Source organism: Phocoena sinus, chromosome 2 (assembly GCF_008692025.1).
Source record: "Phocoena sinus isolate mPhoSin1 chromosome 2, mPhoSin1.pri, whole genome shotgun sequence".
NCBI lineage: Eukaryota > Metazoa > Chordata > Mammalia > Artiodactyla > Phocoenidae > Phocoena > Phocoena sinus.
Window position 1 is genome coordinate 152740166 of NC_045764.1, and position 16757 is coordinate 152756922.

At 57.1% G+C, this 16757-nt stretch overlaps 1 protein-coding gene across 1 annotated transcript; it reads right to left on the minus strand.

Annotated features, from left to right (window-relative positions):
• Positions 1 to 1081: 1081 nt before the first annotated feature.
• On the minus strand, positions 1082 to 16487 carry ISM2 (isthmin 2). The gene is made up of 5 exons (XM_032623217.1): positions 16152 to 16487; positions 7484 to 7726; positions 6035 to 6386; positions 3655 to 3738; positions 1082 to 2370 (listed from the first exon to the last, which is right to left on the minus strand). The coding sequence occupies exons 1-5, from the start codon at positions 16281 to 16283 to the stop codon at positions 1853 to 1855; spliced, it is 1329 nt and encodes a 442-aa protein (XP_032479108.1). The 5' UTR covers positions 16284 to 16487; the 3' UTR covers positions 1082 to 1852.
• Positions 16488 to 16757: the final 270 nt, after the last annotated feature.

A 16757-nucleotide genomic window follows, 5' to 3' on the forward strand; every position in this document is an offset into this window, starting at 1 on the left:
CTAATCGTATTGAATTCCCCAGACAAGAGACAGGGAAGGGAACTTGGCTACCACCTAGTGACCCGAGATCCTGGCCTCTCTGACCCTGTAATATTCTAGTTGCACCAGAGTGCTGTTAGATGGTGATCCCGGACCAGACTAATAAACCTCCCTCTAGGTGTGATGTAATTGGAAATATCTGGCTTTCTGAGTTTCTCCAGGTAGTGGCTCTGAACACACCTTGTCTCATTCTGCTTCCTGATGTGACTTCCCCAAATGCCAGAAGTGACAGTGGAGTGTGTGGTAAGGGTACCAACTAAGGTAGGGCTCTCTCATAGGTGTAGTTCTTGGGACAACTCTGCATTGGATCCCCTTGCAGCAAGTTGCTTGGGGAAGTGGGTCACTTCCTCTGGTGTAAATGCAATTGACCTATCTGACCGAAGGACTTGGAGTGAATGTGCCCCTAAGGTCCTGCTAGCTCTTCCCTGCCTCCTAGGTAACCCTTTACGAGTTTGAGTAAAGATAACCAAGTAAAGATTACCTAACTGATGTTTAGTCTAAACTAAACTCTGCACCCCGGAGCTCTGCCTGCCCAGCAGGGTTAGGTAATCACAAACGCAGTCCAGGGGAGCTTGGCTTGGACTGTAAGCAAGGGCTCCCTACACCCCTCTGCTCTGCTGGGGCTCCAAATTCTTCATCAGACAGAATTTGAAAATAAAGTGCTTTATTGCTGAGGTTCCCAGAGAGTTTCAGGGCAGCTGCCTAGGGGCTAGGACTGAAGTTCCCTACTTTTGGAGGCTTTTATGAACAGAGACAGTTGGGATATCAGCATTTCAACCCCGCAGAAGGCAAGAAGGTGTGGTTGCAGAGGGAAGCGGGAGATGAGGGGTGAGGGGAGGCAGGGAAGAGGCACGAGGTGTGCTGGGAGAGCTGATCATATGCATCTCTTCCCAACTCTGAGCTCAGAGTGTTCAGCGACATCACCTTGGGAGCCTGAAGTGGGCCACAGTGGGAACGTTTACACCACAGAAATTGAGGCTGTCCCCCTGCCACCCCCCCCCGGGAGAGCTGATTTACCAGCTCACCCTGCACATGACTCATCCTTCTGGGGTGGTTCTGAACCCACCCCAAGCCTGGCCACTGTGCTCATTCAGGGTGCTGTGATCTCCCAGCCCCACACATTCCTACAACCAGGACAGAACAGAGGTGAGCTGGACAAAGAAAGGGACCAGCACTCATTGATCCGTTCTGCACCTGGATCCTGCCTTGTCTTGGCTGCCACGGCCTGTCTATCCACTTACGGTCCCACTGATGGCCTTCAGCCCTAGACTGAAGTGGTGTCCAACGAAAGGCCGCTCGGGGCTGAGGTTAAGCCTCCCAGCAGGGGTGGGCAAGTGGGCCACGTACGACCGCTCAGCGCTAAGGAGGGCTGCTGGCCCAGGGCTGGTTGGCTGCTGGCCCGCGGGCCGGGATGACGAGACTGGCCCTCACGGCTGGGGCTCTAAGTGACTCACTGCAGGTCCCGGGGATCAGGGTGTGTGGAGAGCCGGGCACACACCTGAGCACAGAGGGAGAGGGAGGACAATGGGTGTCCAGGCTGCGACAGCGCCTCCCAGCGGGCAAGAGGTAAGGCCGCCACAGCTACGCATCTCGGGGCAGCCCCGGGGGCCTTGGGAGCTGAGCTCCCTCCTCTCGCCCTGGGCCTTATACACTCTTCAACCTTTTCCCCAACCCCACACCAACACCTGGGGTGCTGACCTCCCCGCCTCAGGTTCAAAGGCAGAGGGCTCGAGGCACCAGACTGGCCTCACCAGGTCTGGGCCAGGCAGGGTGAGCGGCCCGTGAGGAAAGTTCTCCAGCACAGCAGCCCTCATCAGAACTCCTTGGCCTCCTGCAACTGTGCCAGGTATTCCTCCTCGGGGGGGTTGTCCGTGCAGGCCCGGCCATTGTTCGGGGGCCGCACGGCGTGGTAGCGGCTCCAGTCCCCCTTACACAGGATCCAGGGCAGCGTGTCCACCTTGAAGTGCAGCTCGGGCGAGAAGTCGGTGCTGACGAGGTCGGGCGCACCGGCGCCCTTGCCTCGGGTCAGCAGCCGGCTGCCCGCGTCATAGCAGCAGTGCTGGGCGGCCAGTGTGCTGCTCTCCCCGGACAGCAGAGAGCGCAGGCAGAAGCGGGCCGTGGGCTGGTACACGTCCAGGCGCTCGCGTGGGCCGCTGGCGTCCCTCCACCGGAAGCTGCGGCCCTGGTGCTCATCCTGCAGGCTCACGGCGCTGGACACGGCCTCCAGCGGGTACGCACACGGGCAGCTGGGCAGGTCCCGCAGCACCTGGCTCAGGTACTTGGCTAGGAAGTCACTCTTGCAGTTCAGCCACTTCTCACAGCTGTCCACATCTGCAGAGGGCAGGGGAGCGTGGGAAGGGGACCGGTCAGCCCCTGGGGTGGGGGGGACTGGTCAAGGGCCAATGCACGGAGGGGGAAGGCCTAGGCCCCAGCTGGTGCAAAGCTGTGCCTTGGTAGGGCCGTAGGGGCAGGAGGGGAAGGACCCACACCAGAGCGGGGGGCAGTCTGACGTGGCCGCCGCTGTTAACAGATAAGGGCAACCACACACCACGCAGGCAAGCTGAAGCAACAGGCCGTAGCCGAATGGACATCAGCCAAGGGGCTGGAGGAGGGGCCTACAGGCCCTCTGCAGAGCTAGGCCTTGTCCCTTTAGATGCTGGATGGTGGGAAAGATCCTGGGATCGTGGGGAATGAGCTGGGGTGGGTGGGGGCAGGGACAGCAGTTTTAGCCTCTTGGTAAGAAAATGTTTCACTGTTTTCACCACTGGCCCATTCTTGTTCTTAACTTTGCCTTTCTTAGGTTCACTCTGTCTTTCTGGGTCCCCTGTGACCCCTCTGTCTATGCTGCCCTCCCCCCCCCCCCACCTTGGAAAATGTGGCCTCTGACCCTGGCCACCCAGAACAAACTGCTCCTCCCTCTTTGCTGCAGACCCTTGGGCCCACTTGGCAGTGCTGTACCTAAGTTGGTTGCGTGTGTCTTTCCCCCGAAGACCTGAGCCCCTTGAGGGCAGGGACTGGGCTTGGTCTTCCGGGAATCCCCTGCCCCACACAGGGCCGGGTGCACCCTCCCGGCTCAGTGAGCTTCTGTGGCGTTGAGCATAGGACCCATCTGCAAGGGGGCTGTGGGCAGCTGCCTGCCTCCTTGTGGGGTGCAAGAGACACAGACGTGGAGTGTGCTGGGGAAAGCGCGGCCCGCTCCAAGCTGCCGGAAGGGGCAGTCCTGGAGCTCTGGACCCTGACCTGTTTTTGAGGGTAACTGCTCCCCAGACACAGCCTGCCAGGAGCCTCCAAGAGTGACCAGGGAGTGGAAGCCAGAATGTCCCCTCCTATCCTGCTGCCAGGGAGCGTACGCCCCACTAGATGGTCTCCAAGCTCTGGGCTCCCCTCAAGACCTTCTTCCCAGCAGGAATATCAGGCTGGGAAAGGCCAATGGGCCTGGGTAGGGGGTTTGGAAATGTTACGGTCCCCTTGCTGGGGAGGCTAACCTTCCACCTGGAAGATGTACCCTCTGCCTCAGTGGATGGAGGCAAGATTCCTGCCCGCGCGGTGAGGCTCCACCTTCCCGAGAGAGGTTTCCCCCAAACCCCCAGGGGCAGGGCCTAGCCCACCACTGACCTGGGCTGAGCATGTCCGTAGAATTGTGGGCCAGGGGCCGCCACCCCTCACTGGGGAAGCCCAAGGGGTCCTTGTCCTCGGCGCCTTTGGAAAGAGAGGAGGCCAGGCTGGTGGTGCCGCAGGGCACCTCTGTGCTCCCGATGGGAGCCCAGCCCTCACTAGGCTCTCGGTGCCCGTGGCATCTGGGACAGGCCTGGCACAGGGCAGGACCACTGTGTGTGTGAGCTTCCTGCCTCCCCTCTCCCAAGCCCACCCTATACAAGGCTTACACGCCCACATTCCCAGGGGACCAAGTCCAGCGTGTAAGCCGCTCCATCTGCAGGAGCTGCGGCTCATCTCACCAGGACAGGGGGGCAGGTCGCAGGCACGGGACTCAGTGGCAGTGCAGGTGTAGCCACAGGGCCGAGTCCTCTGCTGGCTGCCGCTGCCGCAGCTCCCACTGCAGGGAGACCAGCGGCTCCATTCCTCTTGAAGCTGAGTCTGCGTCAAGGCAGGGAGCCAGGGGTGAGGGAGCAGAGCCCACGGGGTGCCTTGGTGCGAATTAGCAGAAGGCACCCCTTCCTTGGGAGGATACGGCCCGGGCCAGGACACCCCTAGCGGACGGAGCATGGGCTGAATTTCAGCCCCACTAGTCTGCTCATCTGGGTACCCCTGTGCAGTGAACACCCGGGCAAATGCAGGAGGTGTCACGACTCCCAGCCACCCACTCTGTGCCCACACAGCAAAGAAGAGGTAAAGCCACCTGGAGGCCACCTGACCACTGCTGAGGGGACCTTGGGCAAGTCCCCCGACATCTCTGAGCTACAGTTTTTGTGCCAATCAAAACCAAGAGTGACAATACTTCCCTGGCACTGGGGGTATTAAAGAATGTCCCTGCTCCCCACGTCCTGGTCTGAGGGACCCAAAATGCACCACGACAGTACCCACAGGCCTTTGGCTGCACGGGCCTGAGACCCAGGGCTCTCTGTGGAACCCCCAAAGTACTGACACACACACCCAGCTCTCTCCTCGCTTCCCAGGCAGGCCTGAGCAGGCTGGTACCAAGTGTTTAAGGAAAATCAATGGAAGAAAAGCTGAAAGTCATGAAAATTCTGCCTGTTCGCTTACATGACTTTGGTGAAATGGAAAAAGCCTGCTACGACTTAGTCTGAACCAACAATGAGACACCAGGGCTCTGGGGAGAAGTGCTATAACTGTGTGTGAAACATGTGTGTACCCAGGGAAAACTGAAACTGCAACATGCAAAAATAAAAATGCCTGGGGGCTTCCCTGGTGGCGCAGTGGTTGAGAGTCCACCTGCCAATGCAGGGGACACGGGTTCGTGCCCCGGTCCTGGAAGATCCCACATGCCACGGAGCGGCTAGGCCCGTGAGTCATGGCCGCTGAGCCTGCGCGTCCGGAGCCTGTGCTCCGCAACGGGAGAGGCCACAACAGTGAGAAGCCCGCGTACCGCAAAAAAACAAGTGCCTGTCATGGGGCTGGGGACAGGCTTTAGGTGGTATTTTCTGAATAGTCTACGTTGTTATGTTGCTTTCTAAAAAAAATGTAATAGCCAATACTTTGTTTACTATGTACTGGCACTTTAAAAGTACTAACTCACGGGCTTCCCTGGTGGCACAGTGGTTGAGAATCTGCCTGCTAATGCAGGGGACACGGGTTTGAGCCCTGGTCTGGGAGGATCCCACATGCCGCAGAGCAACTAGGCCCATGAGCCACAACTACTGAGCCTGCACGTCTGGAGCCTGTGCTCCGCAACAAGAGAGGCCGCCATAGTGAGAGGCCCGCGCACCGCGATGAAGAGGGGCCCCCACTTGCCACAACTAGAGAAAGCCCTCGCACAGAAACGAAGACCCAACACAGCCAAAAAAAATTAATTAATTAATAAACTCCTACCCCCAACATCTTCTTAAAAAAAAAAAAAGTACTAACTCACTTACTACTCTCTACACCCAATTCTACATAGTCAGGTTTGTGCCCATGTCCATTTTAGAGAAGAAGGAACTGAGGCCCAGAGAGGTTAACCTGCCCAAGGTCACTCAGCTGGTAAGCAGTAGACCCAGGATTCAAACTCACACAATCTGAAGGTGAGGTCAGTTGTGAGTGGTGGAATTTATAATATTTCTTAATTTGTTGGAAACGGATATGAATATACATATTATTAACAAATGTCTGTTCTGCTTAGGGGATCTCAGGGCTGTTGTGAGGGTCAAATGTTTGAAAAACAAACAAACTTTGCAAGCTATGGGTAATGCTTGGCTGGTGATGGTGTCTGCACAGGCCTAGGCTCCAGGCCTCCCCAGCTGCCCCTGCCCGGGAAGCTCTCACCCCCATTTCCACTCAGGACCCCCAGGGCCGGGGATGTCAAGATGGGGGAGCTCACCGGAGCTATCAGGCTCCTCGAAGGCCCGGTCCCCGGGGGACAGCCAGCCCCGCTCCCAGCCTCCTGCGCCCCCACTGAACCCATGCTCTTGGTCATCGTCGTCTTCCTCGTCGTGGTCCTCTTGGTCCTCACTCTCACGGTACTCTGGAGGGTAATCCTCCTCTTCCCCTGCGGCTCTGCCCTTGAGACTGGGCCTCCCTTCCTCGCCCTCCAGGTAGCCCCAGAATAGGGGCCAGAAGAGTTCCTTGGCCGGCAGCCAGCTGGGGGCCCCCTGGGACCAGCGATTGTTAGGCTCAGCCAGCAGGTCCATCTCCACCTCAGCCTGGGCGTCCTCCACCACTTCGATGGTCACCTGCAGAGGTACAGACACACCCGGCCAGTGAGGGAGGGCTCAGAGCCAGACTCCGAAGGCAGGGGAGATGACAAGCCTGGGGGCAGGGGGAGAGGCCCAACCTTTTCTCCAAACCAGCCCATTCTTCTGGTCCACCTTCTTGGTCTCCCCGGGCACAGAGGGTCACAGTCTAAGACCTGGCTGTGCATCAGAATCCGTTGGAGATTCCTGAGCCCCTGACCCCACCCCAGACACGGATTTAATTGGTGTGTGAGGTAGGGCCAGGCGTAGTGGTCCTAACACGTGCTGGGGTGGAGACCCACTCATTTAGGAAAAGCTGGGTTTGAATTCTGGCTGCAGCAGCCCACAGGCTGCGCAACTGCTGGGGCCACTGACGGCCCTGAATCTCCATTTCCTCATTCTAGGGCCAGAAAATGAGGCCAAATGGCAGCAGATCCCCACAACAGCCCTGGGGAGGGCTCTCGCCCACTACATCGTGGACAGGAAATAAGTAATGTGAAACCATTTATGTGAAAGTGAACTTTAAAAACGTCACTTTGGGCTATTACAAAGCGATAGGAGGTCACAGAACAAAATTTGGGGAAAAGAACAAGCAAAATATAAAGAAGAAAATGGAAATCACCCATATTCCATCTCTGACAGGTAACATTTTGGTGATTAACCTTCCAAGTTTAGATATATAGACACACACACACACACACACACACACACACACACACACTTTTAAACAACTTTAGAATGTTGTGTGTTCTATATTTTTGTGACCTTCTTTCTCTTTTGGTGAAAATGTTTTGTAAGCTATAGATGGTACACAAAATGCAGGAATTATTGTCATTAGGGATTCGGGACTGATGGTGGAGTATGTAAACTGGAATTCCACCAACCCCTCTAGTTTTCTCTCCCATAAAGCCCCTCTGGTGGGCAGGTCACCACCCACTGCTCCACAGGCAGGGCGGGGGCTGTCACCTTCTCTGACCTGCACAGGACCCCTGCCCTCCAAGCAGTACCGGATGGGACACCTGACCTCAGAGCTGAGCTCTTCAGCCCAGCTTCTCTCCAGGTGTCCACTGGGCCCACGGCGCCCCTGTAGCTCTCACCTGGATATTGGGGTTTGGGGCACTCAAGTCTGTGTTGGCCAATCCCCGCAGCTTCTGCAGGTCCAGCAGCAAGGGAGAGTCCTCCAGGGTCCCGGGCAAGGAGGTCTTGTCCAGGGTCAGGGCTGCTGGCTCAGTGAGAGCCCAGCGTCTGTGTCGGCGCAGCCCTGCCTGGAGGCGGGCTCTGGAGAGCAGAGGGGGCTCCTCTTCTTCTCTAGGAGAGCTGGGGTCTGGGGAGGCCAAGACCTGAGGGAGAGATGGGAGGGAGGGGTGCCTGAGGTCAGCGCCCATGCGAACCCGGAAAAGGCTGGTGGGGGGCGGGAGCAGGGGGAGATTCGGGAGCCCTGGGGGCAGACCAAGTCACAAACTCGCCTGGAGACTGTGTATCCAAACGTGTCTGCTTTAACACCTCAGAGGGTGGACGGCGTCCACAAAGCACTCGGGCAAATGATGCCAGCGCGAGGCACGAGAAGGAGGGTTCAAATCAGGTTTCTACACGTGGAAGAGACACAATCCAACCTGCTCATTTCACAGATGAACAAACTGAGGCCCAGAGGGGAAGTGAGATGTTTAAGGCGGTGGCTCCAAAGTGCAGTTTGCAGACACTTGCCTCAGAATCCCCCAGGGCCCTTGTCAGAGAACAGACACCCAGGCCCTCCCACGTCGGGGCAGGAAGGCTCAGGGAGGCCGACAGGGGCGTGGGCAGCAGACCCAGGCCCTTCCCCTCGGCACACTCCCCGGCCACCTGGCCTTCCCAAGCCATCCGTGCGGGGGCTGTATTTCTTGGCATCCCTGACCACAGCAGCCTTCCTCCGCCTGCTCACGTGGGGCCCGGCCCCTTTTCCTATTCCAGGCTGCTTGTGTGGCCGTCTGTCTGCCAGTTAATCCCCTCCACCAGCCAGTGCCATGAGGTCCACACTGGGACTGTCCTTGATGCAGCTCAAATACTAAGTGAAAGCAGTCCTGGATGTCTCTGACTCTTGCTCTGGCCTTCCCTGCTCAGACGGTAGAGCACTGGGTCGGCACCTACCTCCAGGCTGCAGCCATTGCCCAGGTCTCTACACCAGGGCAGAAAGAGCCCTGTCCAGGGCTGCCTTGTGAGCCTCAGGGGCCAGGAGCCTGTGGACCCTGCCTCACCCAGGCCACAGCCTTGAGCCCACCTCCCGCCTCATACCTTGGACAGTGTGGTACGGCTGAAAAACATGGGTCTGGAGAGTCAGATCAGCTTGGGTTCAAATCCCAGCTCTCCCCACTTGCTCATTCAATTTGATGATTTCCCACCAACAAAATGAGAATAATAATAATTCCCACCTGGAAGGACTGTCAGAATTTTATTTATCAAACACTTCCACAGCATCCCCTGTGGCAGGCACTATTCTAAACACTTAGATCACTCGTTTAATCCTCCCAACAACCCTCAGAGGTAAGGGCTAGCTGTCATTTCCATTTTGATCATGAAAACTAAGGCACAGAAAAGGCAAGTAACTTGCCTGAGGTCACACAGACATTTACTGTTAGAAGCAGGATTTGAACCAGGCAGCCAGAGCTCACACTCTTAAACAGCATGCTCCAACACTGCAGGTGGGAGCGCTGAGAGTCTACTTCACATATCAGGGGCTGAATCAGTCTTGTTTCTCATGTCTCTCCCCTCTGACCCCCTCCTTCTGTGGTCCCCAGAGGCCTGGCTCCAAGGCTCCTGCACTGGGACTTCCCTGGTGGTCCAGTGGTTAAGACTCCACGCTTCCACTGCAGGGAGCACGGGTTCGATCCCTGGTCAAGAAACTAAGATCCCGCATGCCATGTGGCGCAGCCAAAAAACCAAACCAAAACAAAAACCAGAACCAAAACAAACAAGGCTCCCGCACTAAACACCTGGTCCCAGGGCAGCCGTGGGCCCATCTCAACCGGGGCCCAGAGTCTCTCAATGAGTGAAAGTGTTCTGGTCCAGATAGCCGGGACAGATGAGCAGAAGATGGATAGATGAGTAATGGAACAACCCAACCCCTTCTCTGGCCAATCCTGGAGGCCTGGAGCATCCCCAGATGCCACCTTCCTAGCTGTTCCCAGCCATAATTCCACGGAAGCCCTAACTGTCCCCACAACTTTGCACAGCAGTTCCTCTATCTGCAGCCTCTGGGCACAGAAACAGGCAGACTTGGGGCAGCAGCAGTTCAGGGTCTGCAGCCTTTCTAGCTGATTCACATGCCCCAGGCTCCTGGGCACAAACACCAGGTTTCATCTGCGGACATTTGGCAATGACATTTGTAGTTGTCACAGCTGGGGCGGGGAAAGGGGTGCTACTGGCATCTAGTGGGTAGAAACCAGAAATCTTACAATGCATACATAGCACAACCTCACAGCAAGGACTATCCAGCCCAGAATGTCAACAGTGCTGCAGTTAAGAGACCCTGCTCTAGAGTCAGGCTGCCTGCGTCTGAATGCCAGTGGTGGCCTGGCTTCTGACCTCTGGGGCCCTGGCAGGCGACATAACCTCTGTGAGCGTCTTCATCTGTAAAATGGGAAACGGTGGTGGGACAGGGCTGGCACCGAGCAGGCATTCAAAGTGTCTGTTTCCAGCCCTCCCCACCCTGGTGCCCAATCGGACCAGACGACGAGCAGAGACCGCAGAAAGCCCTGGCTCAACATCACAGCCACACACACCACCCTTCCTCTCTTGGAGCCTCCTGCCCTGTGTGTCAGCCCCTGGGGAGCTCCCCGGAGTGGAGGGGGACATCTGATCTTGGTTTGGGTTCCCTGAGAAGCCGACCCTGAGACAAAGATTCCAGGGCAAGTGGTTCCTTTGGAAGGTGATCCCTGGAGACACCAGCAGGGAGGGAGGCAGCTAATAAAGAATGCTCCATGGAGCCAGTGACCACGGTGCACAACTGGAGCGCATCTCACTGGGCGCCTCAGTTATGCCATCGGTCATCGGTTGAGGGAGGCTGGGTGGGGGAGAGGATGGGCACTCCAGGAGCTTCGGGCTGGCCATGCACAGCTCAGAGCAGGCCCTAGTGCCAGCAAAAGGCCTCAGGCAACTGGAAGTGAGGCCTGCAGGGATGTGGGCAGAGCACTCAGAGCCCTGACGTGTAAGCACCGTCTGAGCGCATCTTCTGTACCGCGCCTGGACCACGCCCTTTACCTACCTTCTGACACTTACTCCAGCTAGGGTGTAAGCTCCGTGCAGGTAGAAATGTTTGTCTGCTTTGTTCACGCTGTATCGCGTGCCTAGCACAGTGCCTGGCACGCTACAGGCGCTCAGTAAATCATTTCTGAGTGATTGAATGAATGCCGGCACCGATGAGGGGTGAGTGTGACTATCTCTGTGTTAACGATGAGGCTGTGGAGGCTCAGAGAGGGTAAGGGGTTTCCATAAGGTCTCACAGGTTACACTATGGGAGCTTAGGTTCAAACTCAGCTCTGCCGGATCTCAACGCCCAGGCATCGGTGCACACGCGCCTGCGCAGACACTCAGGCCAATTACCCCTCAAGCGCAACCCCCTCTGCATTCAAAAAGCGCTTCGGCTTTCATCTTCTTGTCTGGCCCCGAAGGTGGTGGTAACGAGTGCAGGCTGGAGGCCACATCACCTGGGATCAAACCCCAACTTGGACACCTACTGGCTGTATGACCGTGGGCAGGTTACTTAATCTGCCTTAGTTTCTCCTCCTGTAAATTAGGGAAACGGCCGGCCATCCCTGTCTCATAGGGCTGTTGAGTTAGAACGGCACCTGGCACATGCAGTGAGTGTTACCTAGAGGTGCTGATAGATAGCTCTCAGAGAGAGAGCAGGCAGCACCCCTCTCACCAGCACGGTGTTGGTTCTTTACATCTTATTTGGTTTGAAGACCGCCCCCCTCCACTACTGATGCAGATCTCTGGGCGGTGTATTTCCATGACATTCTGAAGCAACTTTGGAGGCTCCCGCCTGTTTAAGAACACCTGCCCTATCCCATGGGACCACCTCCCACATCTTTTATGCTTAAATGTGGAGTTTCACACGCGTACAAATACACAGCTCCATTCTTTTGGGGATGGTGTCATTACCCAGATAAACACAAGATATATAGATATACACCAAGATATGTCCCCACCATTCATTCTCTCTCTCTCTCTCTCTCTCTCTCTCTCTCTCTCACACACACACACACACACACACACACAAACACGGGCCCACGCATATGCTCCCAGGCTTGGCAGGGCAGCCCTGACCCATGTGTTTCCAGTTAACATAAGAGCCCCCCCACCCACAAACCCTTACTGCATTGCTTGAGCATTGCCTGCTAACCTGCTTCAGCTCCCCTCACAGTCCCCTCACTCTCCCTTCTCCCCTCTGCCTCCTCTCAGGGGTCAGGAACTTGTTCCGGATAATGAAATCCAGTTGCCAGGTGCACTCCAGCACCTCTCCTCCGCGCAGCCACTGCTAAGGCCCGGGCGCCTCCCTACAGAGCCCGGCTGCACACACAGTCACCACGGCTTCCTGGAGGTGCTGGAGTCCCATCATTCAAAGGCGGTTGCTTCTCCAGACAGGCCAGAGGACCACCGGCAGAGGAGTGGGGTTGGATGTCACCCTCCTCACTGGTGTGTGCTGTTCTAACCCAGCCCACCTTGGCCGGGGAGGGAGACCTACCTCAGAGCACACCCTCCAAGCACCAGGGCTGGCTTCATGCTGTGTGACCTGTGCACTTGTACAGCACGCTGCACAGGGTTTACTGCTCTGCTGTTGCCATCTTGAAATGCTTAGAGACCCCACGTTTTCATTCTGCACTGGGCCCCATGAACTACGTAGCCAGTGCTGTCGAGCACCCTGCAGATACGGACCCAACGAATCCTCACAACCACGAGGTACCAGCATCACCCTCACTTCCTAGAGGAGGCAGCCAAGGATCCGAGAGGTGGAGGAACTTGCTCAGGGTTACACGGGGGCCTGGCAGGCCAGGTTTTGAGGCAGATGATCTGGCTAGAGAGTCTGTGCTCTTAATCCTTGTGCTTTGCCAGCTCCGGGCACGGGCAGCACCTTCTAGTTCACTGCCTGCCACTGTGGGGTGCGGCATGTGTCAAATGAACAAAACACTAGGACAGGATTTTCTGCTTTTCATATCCATCCTTCCCGTTGATCCTCATAACAACCCAGTGAGGTGAGAAGGGCAGGGACGATTAGGAGACTGAGATCCAGTGAGGCTGGGACTTGCCTGGGACCACTGAGCAGCCCAGCCTCCAGGTCTCAGTTCCCGACCTTCCTTCTCTCCCTCAACCACCTTTCCAGTGGTTCCGACCTCTCAGAGAGAGAAGAATGGTCTGGAGGGAGAACAAAGTTCACAGTCAAGGGCGGGAAGGTGCCCAGCTGCAGGAGGTGGCGGAGGGCAGGGCCACAGGCTCGCCTCACACAGACCTGGGTTCCAGTTCCCCTTCTGTCAGTTGCTCACTGATTAGGCCAGAAAGACCCCAACCAAAGAAGGCCTATCTTCAGAAAAATACCTGCTTCTCGGTGCCACCCACCTGGCAGATGAGACCTTTCAACCCACCATGCCCCTCCTGCAGTCCAGGCCCTGCTGCCAGGTAACTGGCTGGATGATGCACCAGGACTGAAGTGCTGCCTATGTACCCCTACCACATGCACGACGCTGCCCCGGGTTTGGGGAGCTCCTTCCTCGGTGTTCAGTCCTTCATCTCAGCCTGCACCCTCACAAAGTACTTCCTCCCATGGCAGCTGAATCCCTGCTGCCGCAGCATGAAATGTGCCCGGCTCTGCCCCGTGGGGGAATCCTTCCTGCGGGACAGTCCTTGAAGCCGAGGAGCTGCCCTCTATCAATTCTTCTCTCTTGCCTCGTTCTAACCTCCAGTACCCTCTTGTGGCTGCAAGTCCCCAGCTCCCCTCCGCCCTGCCCCAGGGTCTTCCCTTGCTGGCCTAGGAGGTGGTGGGTGCCAGGGTTAGGTGCCCAGGGGCTGGAGAATTAAGCAAAGCTGGGTTTGGATCCTGGCTTAGTTATTGGACCCATTGTCAGTTTCCTCGTCCTTCAAATGAGGACAAGACTATAGGAACACAAAATGCCCTGCAGCTGTTTGGGTGGTGTTCTGATCCCGACTAGAACAGAAGATACCCAAGGCAGAGCTGTATCATTCTTTGCTCGTCCAGCACCCAACAAATCGCGTGGCCCCAGCCCCTTGTAACGACGAGGCCACCCACGTGGACAGTGCTTTCTCACCCCGCATGCCACCCAACAAAGCGGGTTCTCATCCCCACTCGACTGTGGGAGTAAACTGAGGCTCAGCAACAGGCCTGCCCAGAGAGAGGATGGCGTATTTTGTTCACGATCGTAATGATTTCAAGACTTTAGATGAGCAGGCTGGAGCATGACACGCAAAGGTCTCAGTGTAGCTCTGGAAAGACAGACCTGGCTCCCAACCCCAGCGAGGCTCACCATCTCTGTGCCTCAATTGTTTTCATCTGGAAAATGGGAATGATGCCCATGTCAGATATTTGACAATGAACTAACATCATGTGAAGTACTTTGTACTGAGTCTGCCAGGCCCAAGGGATGCTTACTGCCCTGCAGTCATCCTACACCTTTGGATCCAGGGGGGGTTTATGTTCTTCAGCTTCTTCACAAAGCCCCCTGGGCTGGTCAGCGACGTCTGACGCATCACCAAGGCCCTAGAATAGCAGTGCGCGCTCTCTCAACATATTCCTCAGCTCACACCTTCGATGTGTGACTGCTTTAGCACACATCATTCACACTTGGGAAACAACGTTTGAGCTGGACGGGACCGTGGAGGTGACTTAGCCCCTCATTTCAAATGTCAGGAAATTGTCCAAGGGGAGTCACACATGAGTTAATAACCAGCTGGGACCAGAACCCCAGGCCTCGGGCTCCAAGCTCTGTTTTTCCTCCATGCCAGTAATTTGTTTGAAAATGTTTCTGAGGGCTCTGCCAGGCTCTATACCAGGGCTGGGGATGTGACTTTGGCTCTGAAATAACTCATCCTCTGGGCTGGCCTTGGGGGAAGATCTGGCAAACATACTAAAAATAATTACAATCAAAGGGGTAAGTAAAAAAGTATGCCAATTCAGTTAATTTTATTTCCATTGTCATCTCCACTGAGGAAGTGGACTGGCCAGAGGCTGTTCAGTTCCTCTAGATTTGTCTTCAGCTGTGGCTCCTAACAACGGGCAGGAAGACGGGGTATCCCACAGGAAATAACGTCTGGCTCTGGGCAGGGGGTGCTACAGGCATCTAGTGGGTAGAGGCCAGAGATGCTGCTAAACATCCTACAATGCTACAACTCCCAACAAAGAAGTGTATAACCCCAAGATGTTGGTAGTGTGGAGGTTGAGAACGCCTGGTCTACAGGATGTACTCTCAACAGGGGCAAAAATTAGATCTTGGAGGAGGAGGCAAAAAAATCTAAGTATTATTGCAAAACAATGGTTTGTAACACTCCAAAGGGCCTTAGTGCATGAATAGGGAGCGTATCTGTGGTATTAAAATTTCATGGGGGAGGCACTTAGAACAAATAGAGTCTAAAAATCTCCTTAGGAGGGAGGGCAGTCATGAAAAAAAGATGGACAAACAAGGGTCCACAGAGACCACCACCCCCCACCCCCCACCCCCCACCACCACCCCCGCTAAAATGCAGGGGACGTGCTTTCTTCCCGTTGCCTCTGGAGGGCCTCAGCATCCTGGGCACTGACAGGGCCCCAAGCTCAGGCTCTCGCTCACTTCAGTGCCCTCCTGCACCCGCCTCGGGCCCTGAGTGTCCTCATCTGGAAAATGAGAAGAGCCACTCCGGCCTCCCCCTAGAATTGCTCCGTGCACTGAGAGGCCAGGACCCCCTGCCACACAGGCCTGCTCCCATGAACCCTGCAACAAGTCTGGCGGGCTTTGTCCCCATGGGGATGAGTCCGCTGTGGTCCAGGAGGGAACGGCTGGACCGTTGACCCCTGGCGACGGGAGACGCGGGTTTTGACAGACGGTGATTTCTCTTCGTGTCTAAACTACCCTTGGTCTCACTCCTCTGTCTTCGGTCGCCCGCAAAAGGTCACTCACAGCCCCTCCCCACCCCCAGAAAGCGCTCCTCTACCTCTTACCGACCTCTTCTGCTTGTTCAAGTACCTAATGATATAAAGGTCCCACCCAGCAAGTTGGAGGCCCCCACTTACTACCTCACCTTCTCTCAATTCACACCCCAAAGGACCCAAATCCTTTGAAGATTTGATTGAAGAGGCTGCACCAGGGGCTCACTTCACCGCTGGAACCTCAGCAACACCCGCCCGCCACTCCGCAAAGCGCTGCGGTCCTCGAGCATCCTCCGGACTCCTCTCGGAGCGCGCACCTGAGCCGCATGGCTGCAGGAGAGGTTCGCTCAGGGCGAGGCGGCCGCGGGGACGCGGCGGGCGGATGGGAAATGAAGCCGGGAGGCTGCAGGGTGTCTGCGCACCAAACTCAGCACAGAAGTAACGTTTCTCCCCAGGGTCACCTGCTTCACAGCCCGGGGGTGTTTTCCGCAGGTCCGGCGCACTTGGCCACCGCCCGATGCCCGCCGACGTGCGGGCCGGTCCCGCCCCTCGCACTCGGGGGCCACCACTCGCGTCCCGGTCCTGCTCCCCGCGCGGCCAGAGCTGGGGGCCGGGGGAGCAGGGACCCAGCACGCCGCAGCCCGCGCCGCGCCGCTCACCTCCGCCAGCCTCACGTGGCTCCAGCCGGGGCCCCGCGGCTTCCGCAGGGGGAGCGCTCGCACCGCGGCCAGCAGCGCGGTCAGCAGCACCACGCAGAGGGGGAGCGCCGCGCGGCCGGGGAGTCGAGGCATCCTCTCCCTCCCGAGGCTGCTCCGCCCGGCGCCTTCGCGCCTCCCGGGCCGCTCCGGCGAGTCGGTTGACGCCGGGTCTCGCCTCCTCCGGGGGCGGGAGCGCTGGGACGGCGGCGCAGGCCCGGCAGCGCCAGCGCTCAGGGCTCGGGAGGGAAGCTCCGGCGGCCGCGGGGGCGCGCGGGGCGGGGGCGCGCGGCTCTCCTCTCTCTCTCTCTCTCTCTCTCTCTCTCTCTCTCTCTCTCTCTCTCTTCTCTGATCTCTCTTCTCTCTCCTCTCTCTCTTCTCTCTCTCTTCTCTCTGTCTTCTCTATCTACTCTCTCCTCTCTCTTCTCTGTCTGTCTCTCTTTTCTCTCTCTCCTCTCCTCTCTCTCTTCTCTCTCTCTCCTTCTCTCTCTCCCTGGCCCGGCGTGGGCGCCCCGGCTGCTCTCAGGTCGGCGCTCGGGGTGTCCCTCGCCCTCCCCGGAGGGGTGGCCC